The sequence below is a fragment of the Musa acuminata genome, chromosome BXJ1-2 (genome assembly GCF_036884655.1).
Source record: "Musa acuminata AAA Group cultivar baxijiao chromosome BXJ1-2, Cavendish_Baxijiao_AAA, whole genome shotgun sequence".
In the NCBI taxonomy this organism is placed as follows: domain Eukaryota; kingdom Viridiplantae; phylum Streptophyta; class Magnoliopsida; order Zingiberales; family Musaceae; genus Musa; species Musa acuminata.
Genome location: NC_088328.1, coordinates 30,271,512 through 30,288,544, shown reverse-complemented (window position 1 = coordinate 30,288,544; position 17,033 = coordinate 30,271,512). Strand labels below are relative to the sequence as shown.

The window sequence follows — 17,033 nt, the reverse complement described above, 5'->3', positions numbered from 1 at the left end:
CACAAAATCTATAAAAAAAAATTAAACAAAATAAAAAAAAAAATTGAGGGATGAAGGAATTTGGAACCTTACAATAAAAAAAATCACTGTATGTATGATTTGATAAATGTTTTTTAGTAATTAAATAACATAATCAAAATTAAATTATTAGATAAAACATCTCGAACAAATCCATCTCCAAGGAGAGATTTATTTTGATCTCTTTATATCGATCACTTTATGTATTTTCAAGAACTAAAAGTTACGATTATTCAACAAATAAACGACTAAAATAGTTAAAGAAAATATCATCATAAAACTTCGTGAAACACTAAAGTGACTAATGAAACTAAGATAATAATCATAATGAGTTTTGCTTTCCAAATTTTTAACTAGATTTATGCATATAAAAGTTTTATTATTCATTCATATGAACCACACACACACACAAAATTATTGAGTAGGTGGGGATTGAGGGGTTGGATTGTGTTGCATTAGCGTTGGTGCAACTGTAACCCCACCCACTATGACTTACCCCAAAGGGACCAAATCCACTGAGTGAGAAGTGTCTTTGAACCCTAACAAAGCCTCCAAATTCAACAACACCACTCATGCAAAGAAGCCAAAGAAGGTAATCATAAATGGAAAGAACATGAAGAACACTACCGAGAGTGCCTTATCTATCTTCTCATTGTTGGAAAGGAGATCATATGGACCGTGTGATTTATGTCTTTTAAGTGCTATTTATCTCATTTTAGGTTGGAAGTTGGTTTCGGATTAGACCTAATTTTAGTTTTTAGTTGGAGGAGTCTTTAATATTATTTTAGTAAAATAAATCACACTTAATATAATAAGTATATTTTAAATAAAATTTAATAAATATATTTTGAGAAACAAGGTAACTAAGACCTTATAAAAGAGTTTTTTTCATATATTCATTGTAAAATATATAAAATAATTTTTTTTTTCTATTATAAATTATATATATATTCTTTCATAAACAAACAAAAGATAAATCAAAATTAATTAGCCACCACCATAATAAATAATATATAAAATAGAGAACTACAATGAATAAATTAAATTGCACTCTTCATCTCAATCCACTAGTAGAAATAAATAGAGTACATGATGAAGAGATGATGTCCATCTACCTACCTATCTATTCCTAATATTGTATTCTTAAATGAATATGGTTACAAATTTTTGATGGCCCCTACAATTTTAGTGAAAGCTCACAAAAGCCATGGAAATATTGCACTGCTTAGGCTCACTACCTGTAGAAATTGGAGAAAAATGCTATGCTCTAAATCCAAAGAGCCAAACAAACCACCACCTAATACAAGAAACATAACCGATGCAAGAGAGGTAGGCATACAGGGGGGTGACCAGACCTACAGAAAAGGCACCGGCGACGCCGCGGCGGCGGGGGAAGGCAGCTCTGTGTCCTTCTTCTGGCGCATCTCGAGGACCTTGCGGTGGCAGTTGGAGTGGATGTGGTTGACGAAGGTGGGGCTGCAGGCCGGGCGGTACTCCGGGAGGAGGCGCCCGGACTTGAAGCGGACGCCGCAGGCGTTGCATAGGGTCTTGGCGCCGAGGGGACCGGCCCTCCACTGCGGCGTCCGCTGGGCTCCGCAGTGGGTGCACCGCCGTTCGCCTGCGGCGGCTGACGAGGCTGGTTTGGGTTTCCGGCCGCGTTTCTTCGGCTTCTGCTTGTCGCAGAGAAAGAAGCTCTGGTCGCCGGCGGCGGAAGGGTGGTCCTGCGTGAGGCAGGAAGAGATGGAAGGGGGCGAGCGAGAGAAGACGGAGGAGGAGAAGGAGGAGCTGGAAGAGGTGGTCGTGGTGGTGGATTCGGTGGAGGATTCGACGAAGAGGAGCGGCCCGGACAAGGACCAGGCGACGACGGGGGCGGCGCTCCGTGACCGCTTGCTCCGCTTGGCCTTGACCGGAACCATGGCTTGAGTGGAGAGGAGACAGACGGCTGGGCTCACCAAAGAGGGACCTTCGGCCGGCCGGTCCTCTGTTTGGGTTGCGGTGTCGTCTTGCTGGCTTTGAGGCGCCCACAGCGAGTCGTCCATGATGCGAGAAACCCACTCCAACTCCTCGGCGTCATGCGCCTGCAGAAAGGAAAGCGAAAAGAGACTCAGAACAAGTCAATCTCCTTCGTTCCTGCCCATTCTTGGCGAGAGAGGAACGGGGCGGCTCACCGGGAGACCGATTCCAGTGAGAGCCACCGCCGGCTCAAAGGAGGGAGACGAAGTAGCAGAGGAAGCAGAGCACGAGCTGGTATTGGAGTCCAAGTCCTCTGCTTTCTTGTGGTCTGCAAAGTCTCTGACCTCGCCCTCCTGCTCTCCTCCTTCCTTCTCCTCCTCCATGAACTCAAGGTTGAGGAGCTCGTCGACTGCAAACTCCTCCACCCAAAGGCTTCCACTTTCGAGCGCCAAAGCCACATCCTCCTCCCAGACTCCCCGGCTTGGCTGCTGCTGCTGCTGCCCCATCAGACTCCCCGGCCTTGGGCAATTCATTAGCTCCTCCATGCCTGTCTCCACCTGCAAACCGCACACGCTCAACACCAAGAAGACGACCAAAAACACCGTGAAGCGAGGTCATTTCTAATTACCTGCGGAAAACGCAAAGACCGAAGAGCGCGACTGGGGAAAGAAGACGAAGAGCTGGTGAGCGTTTGGTGGTGGGCGCATGGGATGACCACCGAGCGTTTCCTCTACTACCAATTACTACTTGACGACCTTTCCACGACTGGGAAACAACTAGCCTTTGTTGATGCTTCTACGCCTGGCAAACAAGCAGCAACGCGACGTCGCTGCCTATCATCTCCCAGCAGCCCACATCCTTTGACATCTCCACCAATCGACGCCTGCCAAATGAGCGTCAGAGTGTCCCGCAGTGGCTCGAGCAGGCAGGAAGCGGTTCCCGCTGCGTTGATTTGATTACGGGAACGACAAGACTTCGGTTCAACAGAAGAAAATATTTTTTTTGAGATTATATCGCAAATATTTTAGCCGCCTTCGATCCAAAATGGATTCCTATCGGCTTTACTGTGTTGGAAATTTGGAAATTCTCATGGATAACCACTAGAGTCGATCGCCGCTCGGGTTGACTATGAAGCATCCCGAGTCAACTGGTTCTTAGATCGGGAGGGATCACGGTCGGGCAACGATCGACTCAGAACCATACGTGACTTGGTTTGAATGGCGGATGGGAGAGTCAGTTGGTAGAATATGAATATAAGACGTGAAAGATAAGAAATGGAAATTGGACCGAGTCATTGTACGTTGACTCCGGAGACCATCGTATCTGCCGTCCGGTTCGTCACTTTTTCTTGACTAAGATACCCCTGAGATTGGCCGAATTGCCCAGTAGGATCCATCGCAAGCGGTGAGCGATGGGAACGCGTGCACATGGGACGCAGAAGTCATTTCGCATCATGCAAGGGCAAAAGTGGAAATTGAAACACCCCCTTCGTTAGGGATACGTCTCCATCAACTTAGACTAGACGGGGTGGGTTTGCTTCGGCTGTCATCGAAGAAGATTACATTTCCCCCACCAAATAAATAAGCTCGGAAGAAATAAAAAGTCCGAGAAGAGTAATCGGATAGAATTCGCGTGATACCGATGAGAGACAAGAAATAAAAAATTATAGATCAATCCGACTATTTTAAATTTTCAGTCTTATGTGTATCCCCCCAATTCACTATTAGGCAATAAACCATGATAACATTTAATGGGTCGCACACACTTCAAATTTTAGAGAAAATGTCATCTAAAAATATGAAAGAAAATAGAGTTCTTGTGCTATCCTTGTACAGCAAAATTATTTCACTGAAGCTAAAATAGATGAACCATAGGAAAATGCAAGTAAAAAGAGGTATAGGTATAAAAAAGAAACCCTATCAGTGGGTCAAATTCATATTTAATCATCTCAGCTTGCCCTGCCTTTCCTTTCCTGTCATGCTTCAATGACTCTTACCGTAGCTTACAAAGATAAAAACCACCTAAACGGAGTGTTCAAATAGTGGACACACCTTAAATATGTTGAGATTATGCATTCTGATTTCATGTAATTTAGACACAAGGCATGGACAGGCAAAGTCTTTGATGGTGCAACACCAGGGAGGGGGAGGGGGAGGGGGAATGTTAGAGGTAGAAATTTAGAAGAAAGAAAAAAGAGAAGAAAATAAAGAGGGCCAAAAATCTTACACCTCAAGTTATCGATGCAAATACTTACATGATGCACCCTTCTTGCAGTGTCCACTCTCGTGGAACTTGCACACTCCTCGCTGGACATGACCACGGCCAAGCCCTTGCCATTGTCCTCTAGGAGGTGGTTGCGACCACCCTCCACCTCCATCACCTCCAATGTATGTCTTGTTTCGTGGGTTATTCCCACCACCATGACCTGGTTCTCTGCCTCCGTGGTACCTGTCTCCACCATGCCTCTTTTGTGAGATCAAGACGTCATGATACCCGGCGGATGAACTCCAGCCAGCGTTGTTACTACCAAGTGCTGTTCCCCAACCAGTGTCGTCATCTCCCTGTTGTTTCTGTGGACTCCAGTTTATATTTCCAGCTCCTGGCACTCCCCAACCGGTCTCTGCTTCGGAGTTCGCCTTGATGCTTTCTTCCAGATTAGAACCTGGGCTTGATGCAGTAGGTACTCCCCATCCAGCATTTGGGTTCATGTTTCCTTGGGTTACCCAACCTAAATTTTCTTCTCTATTTCCCTGTGCTGGTGTCACCCAACTTGTATTTGCACTAGTCCTTTTCTGCTTGGGCATCATCCAACCTGTTTCCGTACTTGTCTGTCGTTGCCCAGAAATTCCCCAAATGATGTTTGCACTCCCTTGAGTCCAACCTTTGTCAGAAGCACCTTCAGCCATGCTGGACGCAGGGTTTCCAAATGCTGCAGGGCCTGTAGATGGATCTGATCTGATTGGAGATAGTGGTGCAAGAAAAACATCAGATGAGCCCAATGTGTCACTTTGGCTTTTTCCTGAAGTAGAATCAATAGCAAGTACCCGTCCAGAAGGCTCAGAAGCTGGCGTTGGAGATGGCAACTTCGTATCTTCCAAGACACATTTGGAACCAGAAAAGCATTCTAGATTTTTAGCTTGATTCTGATCTAGTCCACTGCCTGAAGATGAAACACTGGCATGTAAACCATCTAGGTCATATTTGGCTTCCTTCAGTTCGGACACTACTTGGGAACCCACCATTGAATCTGGTTCTTGAACTGAAACAGACTCCACTGCATCAGGTTTAGCTGCAGGTATAGTACTTAAAGGAAGGTTTCCCAGGTCGTCACTTGTTCCTGCAAGAGAAAGCTGATTGTTCTCTGTTGCAGAAGAAAAAGGAGACAAATTTTCGATCTCAGTGCTTTGATCTGCCATTTCATCCATGGATCTGACTACCTGAGAAGAAAGAACACTCAGATCTAACGGCATGGATGCAAGAACTGTAGTGTCAGGAGCTATTGCCTCACTTTCTGCAGTTGGAGTTCCAGAGGCTTCATTCCACTTATCGTCGGGATCAGGCTCACTTATCTGGGACAGAGGAATGTCATCCCTCTCACTACTTGGAGTTGGACTAGGACAAGAGCTTTCAAAAAAATGGCTCTTTTTCGTGAAGGAACCACTTAAAGTAGTTGCATTAGATTCAAAAGGCTTCTCCTGCTTACTAGCCCATGATGGTTCATCCAAATTGTCCACCTTGCCAAAATTCTGATTAGCACCAGAAGTTGCTAATGATGCAGTGGACCCTGAACCCCAAACCTCTCGTGCTGCAGATTGGTTAAGCAAATTACAAGATGTCTTGGCCCAGCCTCCAGCGGAAGTCATTTCTGGAACACTTCCCTTGCCTTCCATGGACTCAGCGGCCAACTGATCAAATTCACTGAACTCAGCACTTGGAGTGGCTTCCCAGCCACAGCCCACTGATTGAACAGAAATAGCAGCAGCTGCGGAAGATGCACTCAGATGATCTCGGTCCCTTGTCCAGACCATGCCACTTGGCTGTGGGGTAGGAGTAGGTGGATTGTGTGCATCATTCACCCATTGTCTTTTGGAATAACTCACCGGTTGGATTTGCTGGTATTGTGCAGAAACTTGATACGAATGTTGGCCCGAAGAGCTCCAATTAGAATGTCGCTCATCGTAACCCTGGTCACTAGGTCTTGTTGGCTTGGATCTAAATGAGCTCCATGAACTTCCATGCTCCTGGTTCCTGTTCCGTCCCTCAGCATTACTTGCTTGCCCCCCTGTAACTTGGTAGGCTGGTGTATCATATGGATTCCCAGCAAATGGAACAGAAATTTTGGTGCTTGGGTTGTTATGACTTGTGTGTTGGCCATACCAAGCATTAGAATCCTTTGTTGATTCCCAAGCTCTTGGAGATATCCCGATCCTTCTTTCCTCAGTTATCATCAACTCCCTCCTTGGTTCAATGTAGTTAGGTGCCTGAGGAGCCCATCTATCAACATTTGACATTTTGTAACCAGCAATGGACATGGTAATATCATTCTGGTTTGCACTCCAGTGGTTGTTTTGCTTGATACCTACAGATGGTGGATTGGTGTCCCCTCTCGAAACTATATCCCAGTTATGTCCTGTATTTGCTTCAGCAACAAAATTTGTGGGCTGGCTAAAATTAGTAAGTTGAGGTTCTTTCTGTTGTGTGTCTTTCAGGAACTCTGGCAGTACATCAGCCAGTAACATAGAGTCTTCTTGCTTTTGAGATTTTAGCCATACCCTAAGGTCTGGTGGGAAGTAACCTGTAGAACTCCATTTGCGCAACTGTGACATTGAAAAAGGTCCCTGGATTTTTCCTGAAGGATCTTGATACTGCCACACCTTATCACTCTCGCAGACATTTGATGGCAGTGGAACTCCAGGAGAGGAGATCATAGTGTCAGGTGCAACACCGCATGGATGTTCAACACCAGTAACAAGTTTGTTACCATTCATCAGAGTTCCCGAGCTGTCTGTCCAGCCAATATTACTCTCAGTCCGTGATATTTCACATTTCCTATCACCTAGAGCAACTATGGTTTCTATCTTTTCTTCTGCACCTCCTGTTTGTGTACCTGACGTCCAACTGGTACTCAAACTTTTAGTCGCATCATTCAAATGGTAATTTGGGATGGACCCTCTTCTGCCCGGAGAAATTAACTCTTTTCCCTTCCTACGAGATAAAGACCCCCTTGACCTGTTAAAATTATCTGCAAGCATGGGAGCAATTTACAATAATAAAAGATGAGATATTATTGTCAGACTAAAAGGTATACGAGCTGCAAGAGCAAGTGCATCCATAACCTAGAAGCAAAATACCTTCTTTCTTATTATCTGCTTCTTCCTCTGGAGATTCATAATTTGGATCCATATGGGTGTCAACATGTATTTCTGGAACTTCTCTAATTCTACGCTGGTATTCCTCAGGTTTGTTCAGAATCTGCAACTTTTCTATGCACTCTCTAAGCGTGGGAAATAGTTAAGGAAGCTTTAACAATATGTTTTATATGTTTTATGTTCATCAATGACAATTTATCTCACTACAAAAGCGGTCCTGAGATAATATTCTTCCAATTCAGGAAAAGAAAGCAACATTTACAACCATTTATTTGTCATATCACAGAACACGAGACGGAAAATGCAACTGCTATTAACATTTAGATTTTTCTTTTCTTTTCTGGATGCCTGAGTAGGTAAATTGCAAAAATACACTCATCACCTTCATTAAAAGAAACATTCAAACTACCAATGCTTAAACAGAAACAAGAAACAAGAAAAAGAGGCACCATTGTCATTCATCTCATGATTAGACAATAGATCGAAAGAAGCCCATTTGGGTAAAAAGGATTAGTTTAGGAACCTCATGTGATTATAGACTGACTCTCAAAGCTAGTCTACAGCAAGAATAAACCTGCTATGAATGTGGAAGGCAACCTTCATTGTGAGAGCTAAATTTATCTCTAGGAGTTGTCAACCAACCTAGAAAACCAAGTGGTTAATAATAATAAGCATCAATGAAGTATATACCCCTGGGAAAGTCTAAAGTAACATAATTCTTATTTCCACGAATCTTGAATGACTGTGGCTCTGGGAAACATAATCTTCATCCCATATTGATTTAATACAATCCTCAAATCCTTTACTCGTGAGGATCATCAGTTCAACTTCTTTTCCTTGCAATAGATGGGCAAGCTTTTTTTCTGAGAATAGCACCACAGAATTCTGTTAAACAGAGGAAATCTAACCTGTATAGTAATTACGGAATAAAATGTATTCCATGTCATCTCATAGATTCAACTATTTGGGTACAACACCACCAACAACAACAAGCCCTAATGTCCAACTATTTGGGTCTGCTACATGGGCCTTTTTCTGCAATGAGATATGTTGAGGACAACATCACATACAATTCAAGTTTAGTCAAGGATTGTGTTTGTAAGATCATAAAAAACTTCATTATATACCAAAGATAATTCTTTGTGAAAATCTTTGATAGTCAGCTGCATCAAAAGTTAAATTTTGAACCCCACATTTCTAATCACTTCATGCCAGCCTAATTGACAGGCTAACTTTCCTTGCGAGAAATCAATTGAAAGCAAGGCTTCAAATCCAGTTGGTACAAACTAATATTTATCAGCCTAACTAAGTACCGGTATCGAAACATTATCAACAAAGAAGCTTGATATCAGTACAATAATATTCATTTTTATTTTCTTCATTGTTCTATTCAACAATACCGGACGGTATGATTAATATACTGCCTAGTGCCCAGTATACTACTACCATTCTAGTCCGGTCGGTTACCGAAACCAGTATCAAACCAAGATTCCAATCCATGATTGAGAGAATACCACATATAGAAAGTTATAAAGATCTAGACACAACTATCGGCAACAAGTCAAACTTCATAGATCATGTTAGCTGCATAGGTCAAAGTATGAACAACCAATGGTCAATAATATTTTGCAACTGTCTAATATATCTGCACACTGATGCAGACACAACTTAAAGCAAGAAATAGCTAGCTAAAAAACAAAGTGCAATTGAATTGACCAACAAGCAATTTGATATGGATATTTTAAACCCAACAACATCTGAAGAAGAAAATAGAAGCAGCATATAATAGAGACTAATGCAGCCTAGACAACCTTAGGTTTAAGACGACTCTACTAGTTTAAGGTTTGAGTAACTCAATCTCAAGATTAAATAATATATGTATTTGAATTGTTTTTTCATTATTTAATGCAATTTTTAGTTAAATTCTGTAATTATTTAAGGTAAAGCAACAAAAATTAATAAGTATTTCCATCACAGTAAATTTCAGTATGCTATCAACATGATACAAATCAGCGTTGTATCTCATACCTCTAGTGTTAAGTGAAACAGGCCAAAAGATGGTCTTGACCATTACAAAATAGCCAGCAGGAGCGATAGCATGGCACGGCATGGCATGGCATGAATCGGCTTTGCCACAAAAGCTCTCCAGGTAAGACAAAACTGCTGTCCTTGATAAGTTATGTAGTGGCAATTCATAAGCTTCAAGTATAGTGAGTTATAATTTGACTAACATTATTAATGTCAGAAATCATATAATAAGAATCATGAAACTATAGAAGGTTTTTTTTTTCCTCCATTTAGAACTAGAAATATGTTGCTTACTGATTGTTGAGGAAGCTAAACAAGTGCAAAATTAGACCTAGGAATGTTGTTTCAGGCACTGGACCCTTACTGATGACCTGGCCGGACTGGTACGTACGAGTTGGTACTAGTGTATAGACACAATACATCGGTACATATTGGTGACTTGAAGAGGAAGGACGAGAAGAGAAAGGAGAGAAGGAAGAAGGAAGATAAGGAGGCATTGGAGGAAGAGGAAGAAAGAAGAGGAGGCAGTGGAGGAAGGAGCGGAAGAAGGAAGAGGAGACAGTAGAGGGCAAAGAAGACTCGCAAACGCAAGCACTCAAAAGTTTTAATTAAACAGGTTGCAGAAGGACCATTTTAATGGGTCGGAGCGGACCGCCCACAGTTGCAGTGGGACCGTTTTAATGGTTCCTCTTATGCCCAGACCGATATGTACCAAGTGCCCATTTTGTACCGATGCAAGCAAAACAACAATCTATGATTAGAAATATGAATTTCAAAATGTAGTTTTTCTAGTGGATCGCATGTACCTTGGCCTTTTTTTACAAAGTTCCTACTCCAATCTACTGCTTTCTCATCCCTTTTCCAGAACATACTGTAGTCACTCAGCATTAGGCTACATAATGAATATTTCAGAATCAGCCAATCCCGGGGCTATTTAACTAAGCAGCAGCAAACCTTATTTAGCTAGTGCTACCTTTAGCATGCAGCCAATCTGGATTGGGTGTCAGAACCAAGAAGAAGTTCCTGATTTTGTTGGTCAAAGTCATAACTTGAGAATCAGAAATTTTCAGCTGATTGGACCTCAGAAAAAAATTTTATTACTATCCCTCTCTTTCCACCTGAACTTAAAAGACCATGCCTTTCTAAACTCTGTACAAAGTAGGCAATTGGATAGATCATCAAATATTTACCCCTAACCTTATCTCCAACCACAGAACACCAGGGAGATCATTCTTTCCACCAAAAATCTTCTAAATGATCAGATACTTCGGGTTCAGGCTCCTAATTACCAATTTCTCTTCGACCTTGAATAACTTAACCTACTGTTCATTTGCCAGTAATTATACACAAATTTAACTCCTACAGAACTTATATCATCATCAAGAGATAACTCAAAAGCATGGTTCTTATCAGTACAAGTGCATCACATATATGAGAAACAAAACAATTTAATTCCACAGTCCTGCATAAAGGAAGTACATGTAGTCACAGAACAGAAAAAACACAGATCATACATGCCTACCAGGACTATCTTGATCATATGGAGAAATTGATCTTCATTATAAATGATATTTGGAAAATCACAAGCAACATGTCTTCAGCACAAACTCAAAAGATGAATTTTTCTAGCAGGAAGATTCCAGACATCAAAAAGCCTAGGCAAATTGTAATGTACTCTTTTAAAAACTATGTTATGCTAGTGAAAACACAAAAGCACCATGAGCATCTAAGCTACAAGGATATTCCTTTCTGCGGCCTGTTTCACTTGCCCGATCACGAAGATGACTGAGTCGTAACTTCTCATTTTCTAACCACTGCAAGGAAAGACTAAGCAAACTCAAATCCACACCTTGTGACACTTGGAAATTTTTCATAAAGTAAATACAAGTATTGGTAATGTACTCACATCTTTAACTCTCACTTCTTGGAGAACCTGAGCTTTTTCTAAAAGATCCCCCTGACACGTTGAATATTTAAAAAAGTAGATCAGTCTTTATCAGGAAGCCAAAAGGGGTCTGAAGGATTTAGCTCGAATGTTATATCTTACCACAGTCAACCTATTAATCAAGCCACATTTTATGCTCTGTCGCAAGCGTTTGCATTCCTCCTAGAAACATAAGAATCATTATCAGAATAAAAGAAAATCACAAAGCAAAATTCCAATTGATGAAAATGTCAGAAAGAAAGCAGGTCAAGGATATTTGACAATGTAATTTGCAAGAAAGATGGCACGGTCAACATTTGAATCACTACAATTTATAGATCTCAGTGGTAGTGTTACCTAAAATCCATCACCCACCTTGAAACAAGTATGCACGTGTACCCACATGTCAGATAGCTCTTACTGCTCAATTTTACCAAAATACTGAGCTAGAGATAAAAGATGCAAGAAAATTGACAATATGACTGACTTGCAACCAAACAATGGGTTTAAAAGTGTAGATTTCTAGTTTTAAATAACCAACCTTAAGTAAAGATATTACAATGATTCCTTAAAATGCATATCTGATATCAAATAGAGAAGGGGAAATCTACTTCATATAGCCTAGAAACCAATACCAATTTACAGGGTATCCAGCAAAGATTTCAAACCCACACAAGATACTATTGCTGAACAAACTCGATGAGGAGAAAAAATTAAAATGTACCAGCTTCCCACCTCTGTAAAATCCTGATTTGAGATGGAATCAATAGATAAGATTTCCGTCTTGTTTAAATTCAATATCTCCAGTGCAATGTCTGTCGTCTTCTTGCCCAATTTATATTTTTCTGCAAGCACATGTGTGCCTGTATAGAAGAAGGATTGATTTTAAAGACATAAAGCTATGTCCTGAAAGGATGCTAAAATATAGAAAAACCTTACCGATAATTTGAACAAGTCGATACATATCTTGCTTTTGACCTGCACCAGAAATCCTTATTCTCACGAAAGAGCCAACAACGTTTTTGCTGAAATTGTCATCATTAATAAGATCCTCCATTAAATTGCGACGCAGATAAATCAGATTGATGTTATGGGCATCAATTGCTGCATATTCATCAAGATTGGCCTGCAGTTCTCTCTCCCCAACTCTTTTGCGGGTCTTCAGCCGCTTATCAGAACCAATACTTGTCATGTTGTGTTCTTCGGCATCAATTTGACCAGAATCAGAATCTATAGTCCCCCCTTGGTTATCATCCATACCTATCTGCGGAGCCTCTTTGATTAAAAAGTGTGATTCCAGAAGCTTTAACATTTCAAAATGTCCAACACGTAGTTTACCGAACATATTTTGGAGTCTTGCATCACAAATGATTTGACTTTTCCTACGAGGGTCACGAAGGTTATTTCGTTTGATGTAATCCAGCAAAAGGGCTTGAACATCAAATTGAGACAGAACAGATTTATCACCATTTTTCATGTGTGCTACAAATTCTAAGAGCACTGGCGAAGCCCATTTACTGTCTTCGGACAAAGATTTATTTTCACTATCAACATCCTGGGCCGGAACTTCAATTTCAGCAGATTTCTTAGAACGTTTTCGAACTTTTTTACGTGAGGAAATGCTACCTTCATGATGCCCTGGAGTGCTGTCAGAGCTAGCTTCTTGGTCATCATTAGCATTATATAACTCATCAGAAGTTTCCTCATTATACATAGAAGTATCACATCCTTTCCACGGATTTTTAGCATTATGTAGGTCCTCAATTGTTACTGATAGCTTTCTTTTAAGAGTTAACCAATACACTTTGAACAAATACTCCCAGCTACTCTTATCATCAAAATCTACCCTAACCTGTAAACGAAGACCGTATGAGATATACTCGAGTGATATCCTGAAGCAAGAAAAAGAATAATACAATACTAATATTCTTCATAATTATTTTTTCAATTAAAGTCAGATGCAACTTGGAAAAAAAAAACAACATACTAGAACAAAAATCAGGACATTATTAGTAGCACTAACCCAAAAAAAGACTATATAAGTTGCAACAGTCATTCTTGCTCTGTTCTTTTGATTCCCAGCAGGTCCCAATCTCCTCTACCTATTTTCCCAAACCGAGAGCCATCTTCTATGCCTCCAAAAGGCATAAAGACTTGTCCAAACCTTGTTCAACATTATTACAATCCTGTTTCCCCATGAAAAAGTAAACAAATTCAATCCAGGCCCAACAAGGTGTAGATAACGACCAATCAGACCTACTGCAGTTGTCAAACTGCACCACTGGTCCGTCTTTCAACTGGCCACAATTTCTTTCTTCCAAATACGGCAAATGGTTCTAACATTTGCATCAGGTCTATCTCAGTCTTATCTCACAACCTCAATAACTCTATTTTGAAAAAAAAAAAAAAAGTTAATTTCAAAACAGGCTTTCACCACTAAAACTCAGTTGTTTCACCATCTCTGGACATCAGTATTCAGATAAGATCATCACCTAAAGCCTTCAATATTTCAAACATCTCATATGAATGCAGATCCAAACATCCTTCCTACATAATTAAGCTAATGATATATACTGGAAATTGATGTCCAATTCAGTTCATAACTATCACCTACAAGTTACAGTATGCTAATTTGGATGCATCAAACCAGATATATGAACACCAAGTATGGACCAAAAATCCATGCTTAGAAAACAACGAAAACATAAGTGTTTGATAAAAAGCAAACCTTTTCCTCATTATCTTGTCCATTAGATTCTATCAACATTATAGTCCTATAGCAGGCTTCACAGAATCCCTTGTTGCCCCTAACACAAAAAAATCTAGCTTCTCTAATGCAAGCTTTGCACAGAGAATACGTACAGGTAAAACACATGTAAGTGGCAGCCTTTTGACAGGTGCTGCATATATGCCATCCTGCAATGCACAGCAAACCAACCAATTGTCAGAACTAAATCAATCTGCACGTGTTAACAACAAAACGAGATTCAACAAATAAAATAAAAGAACTGGGAGCTGTAATAACAGCAGCTACTGCTTCATTGAGGTTTCAAAACATATTTATTATTGGAAAACCATATAATACTAAGTCACTATCTCCTCTAACCACTCCAAAACATTTTTATTTTGCTCTAACTTAAGGCCCAAAAATGTAGTTCAGCCAAAACTAATGACTTCCATCATGTGGTTTAATGGAAACAGACCAAGCTCGAAATTTAAGTTCCAAAGAGGCCTTCAGTTCATGGATTAATAGTGTTCAAAGTCAAGCTCTAGACACTGAAGCAAGCAATAAAAAAACATACTTGCATCTTATTTATGCTGTGACAAACGGTTGAGAAAACTTGAAGGCAAACAAATATTTTAACATAATGGAACTCAAGTCGGAGGCAAACAAACATTTAAACATGACTGGAAATTGTTGGGTAATGCAAAAGAAGCTTTCAGACAATTTTCACATTTGACGAAACAAAAAACAAAACGAAGCTCCCAAATCTCATGCCAAATTGATACCGAAAATAAAGTCAGAATGGCAACAGCACAAGCAGAAAACAGTGTGTCATTAACCAATCAAGCATAAGTTACCCTCAGACTATGTCAAGGCAGCCACAATATATACTCAAAATTAAGCTACAAAAACCAACCTCCTAATGCTTTTGAAATTGTAATCCAGTCCCTCATAATAATTTACTATCATAGCCAACAATTTGCTTGATTCAAAAAAGATTTACAAAAATCAAGAGAGAAAAATCAATGAAAAAGGTTAGCTTCCTTCACGTGAATAAAGCACTAAGAGAAATGTGATAAAACTAAAAAAAAATGATGCAGAAGGCTGCTCGTAACATTTTTCTCTTCTGATGGTAAAGCAATATGTCGATGAAAAGAAAAGAAATTACCACATGTCCGGCCAAAACAACTCGATAGTAGACCGAATATAACAGCATATGGGTAGACTTACCACAGTTCCAGCGGGCACGCGAACGAAAGAAGGCCTCGTCCCGGTTAATGCAAGCCGGGTGATACACCTTGGGACAACCCCTACAGCATCGAGCTAGATTTAGACCGAAGAAGAATAGGAACCTCGAAACCCTAAACAGAGCACCGAGAGAGGGAAGAACAAAGCAAACCCACCTACGATCGCATAGCACGAGATCACCACCATCGAAGCAAATAAAACACACTTCCTCCTCCTCCTTCTTCTTCTTCGGCACCGGCACCCTGCCGGCGCCGTGAGCCTTCGGGGGGCGGCCGCGCTTCCGCTTCACGGGGCCGGAGGCCTCCACCGCCGCCACCGCAGCCGCCGCCTCGCTCATCGGCAGGGCCTCTTCCCCCGCGGCGTCCTCCTGGCTCGGCTCGAACGCGGGCGAAAGGGCGAAGGGTGAGCTGACGAGCTGGGAGTCGTCCATCTCGTAGGCACCGGCCACCTGTGCGTCTCCCTGGTCGGCCTCCTCGTCATCCGGAGACACCGGCGGAGGTGGCGTCCGCTGGACGACGGCGTCGTCGAAAGGATGGGGGAAGTAGGCGTCCTGGAGATCCCCATCCCGGGGCTCCATGGATCGGGACCAGAATCGGGGCGAACCCTAGCTTTGTTGAACGGGAGCGAGGAGGGGGGGGGAGGGGGCGGGGTTTTACGGGAGAAGGCGGGGGTCGGAAGGAGCGAGGCGTGAGGTGAGATTGGGTGTAATCGATAGGGGGAGTATTTTTTCTTGTTCGGTGTTATTTCTGTCGACCACTTTCTTTACTACCGTGACGAGGGTTGGGGGCTCCGACACGTGACAGGAACATGCGACATCGGGAGTCGGACACGAGCCACCGCGCGGCGTTATTAGAAAGTTAAGACGCGAATTATCTTACGATCATAATGACACCATTCATTGTATCTAACCTTAATTTAAGGGCCATTTCCACATCATTTTTTCATATTTTGGTTATTTTTCAATCCATACCTTTTATTTTTATTTTCTTCAACTAGTAGTATTCCTAATTTAAAAATACTCAAAATACTCTTTAAAATTTTTTATCTTTTTTTTTAATTTTAACTTATTATGATTTTTTTTTCATTTGGCTCTATTTTTAAATAGTATTTATAATACTTTTTATTAAGGTATTAAAAATATTATTGAAAAATATTTTAAGTGATATCATATTATGTCTCTTTGGTTTTTATTACTTGTAAATCTTAATTAAATGTAAGTTTAATTGAGATTAGGAGTTTATTTGAATTATTATAATCTTTTTTTAGTAGGCTTTACTATACTTTTATTGTAGTCCAAAAAAAAAAACATTAGTACAGTCCTTTTTTTTATTTCTATTTAGGTGGCATTTTCCTAAACTTTTATAAATACGGATTTGAATTGATATATCAAATGATTTCTAATGTGCTTTAATTTTATTTGATCATTTATGATATTTTCAAGTAGACTTTATAATATTTTTATTGTGACGATCGGAGAAAAAAATTGAGAAGTAGTTAGCATATATATTTTTTTAAAATAGTGATACTGTATGAAAAAAAAATAAAGATATTGAAAAATACCTCAAATGTATAAATTATAATTGGATAAATTCTCAAAACATTATTATTAAGAAATATTATATTTGATTATTTGTTTGTTTAAGTGATATTCTATTAAATAAGATAATGAGTGTATACATTGTGCTTGAAGATCAAAAGAAAAAGTCAAAGGTTCCTCTCCTCTCCAAACAAAATGAATGATACTCGTTTGCTCTCCAATGATTTCTAA

At 40.5% G+C, this 17,033-nt stretch overlaps 2 protein-coding genes across 2 annotated transcripts; both read right to left on the bottom strand.

The window, feature by feature from the left end:
• Positions 1 to 1,054: 1,054 nt before the first annotated feature.
• On the bottom strand, positions 1,055 to 2,809 carry LOC135609169 (GATA transcription factor 5-like). The gene is made up of 3 exons (XM_065102265.1): positions 2,600 to 2,809; positions 2,187 to 2,528; positions 1,055 to 2,096 (listed from the first exon to the last, which is right to left on the bottom strand). The coding sequence occupies exons 2-3, from the start codon at positions 2,514 to 2,516 to the stop codon at positions 1,374 to 1,376; spliced, it is 1,053 nt and encodes a 350-aa protein (XP_064958337.1). The 5' UTR covers positions 2,517 to 2,528; positions 2,600 to 2,809; the 3' UTR covers positions 1,055 to 1,373.
• A 1,063-nt stretch (positions 2,810 to 3,872) lies between these two features.
• On the bottom strand, positions 3,873 to 15,964 carry LOC135609161 (zinc finger CCCH domain-containing protein 19-like). The gene is made up of 10 exons (XM_065102260.1): positions 15,421 to 15,964; positions 15,248 to 15,327; positions 14,021 to 14,208; positions 12,232 to 13,144; positions 12,028 to 12,155; positions 11,416 to 11,475; positions 11,275 to 11,325; positions 11,112 to 11,182; positions 7,323 to 7,471; positions 3,873 to 7,213 (listed from the first exon to the last, which is right to left on the bottom strand). Exons 1-10 carry the CDS (start codon positions 15,840 to 15,842, stop codon positions 4,206 to 4,208), a joined length of 5,070 nt encoding a protein of 1,689 aa, XP_064958332.1. The 5' UTR covers positions 15,843 to 15,964; the 3' UTR covers positions 3,873 to 4,205.
• Positions 15,965 to 17,033: the final 1,069 nt, after the last annotated feature.

Bases quoted from the DNA above. Each gene is read 5' to 3' on its own strand.
- LOC135609169 (XM_065102265.1), bottom strand. From the start codon at position 2,516: ATGGAGGAGCTAATGAATTGCCCAAGGCCGGGGAGTCTGATGGGGCAG. The intron at 2,097-2,186 runs GTGAGCCGCCCC...TCCTTTCTGCAG, and splicing joins TCACTGGAATCGGTCTCCCG to GCGCATGACGCCGAGGAGTT.
- LOC135609161 (XM_065102260.1), bottom strand. From the start codon at position 15,842: ATGGAGCCCCGGGATGGGGATCTCCAGGACGCCTACTTCCCCCATCCT. The intron at 15,328-15,420 runs GTGGGTTTGCTT...TCGATGCTGTAG, and splicing joins CTCGTGCTATGCGATCGTAG to GGGTTGTCCCAAGGTGTATC. The intron at 12,156-12,231 runs GTAAGGTTTTTC...TCTTCTATACAG, and splicing joins TCGACTTGTTCAAATTATCG to GCACACATGTGCTTGCAGAA.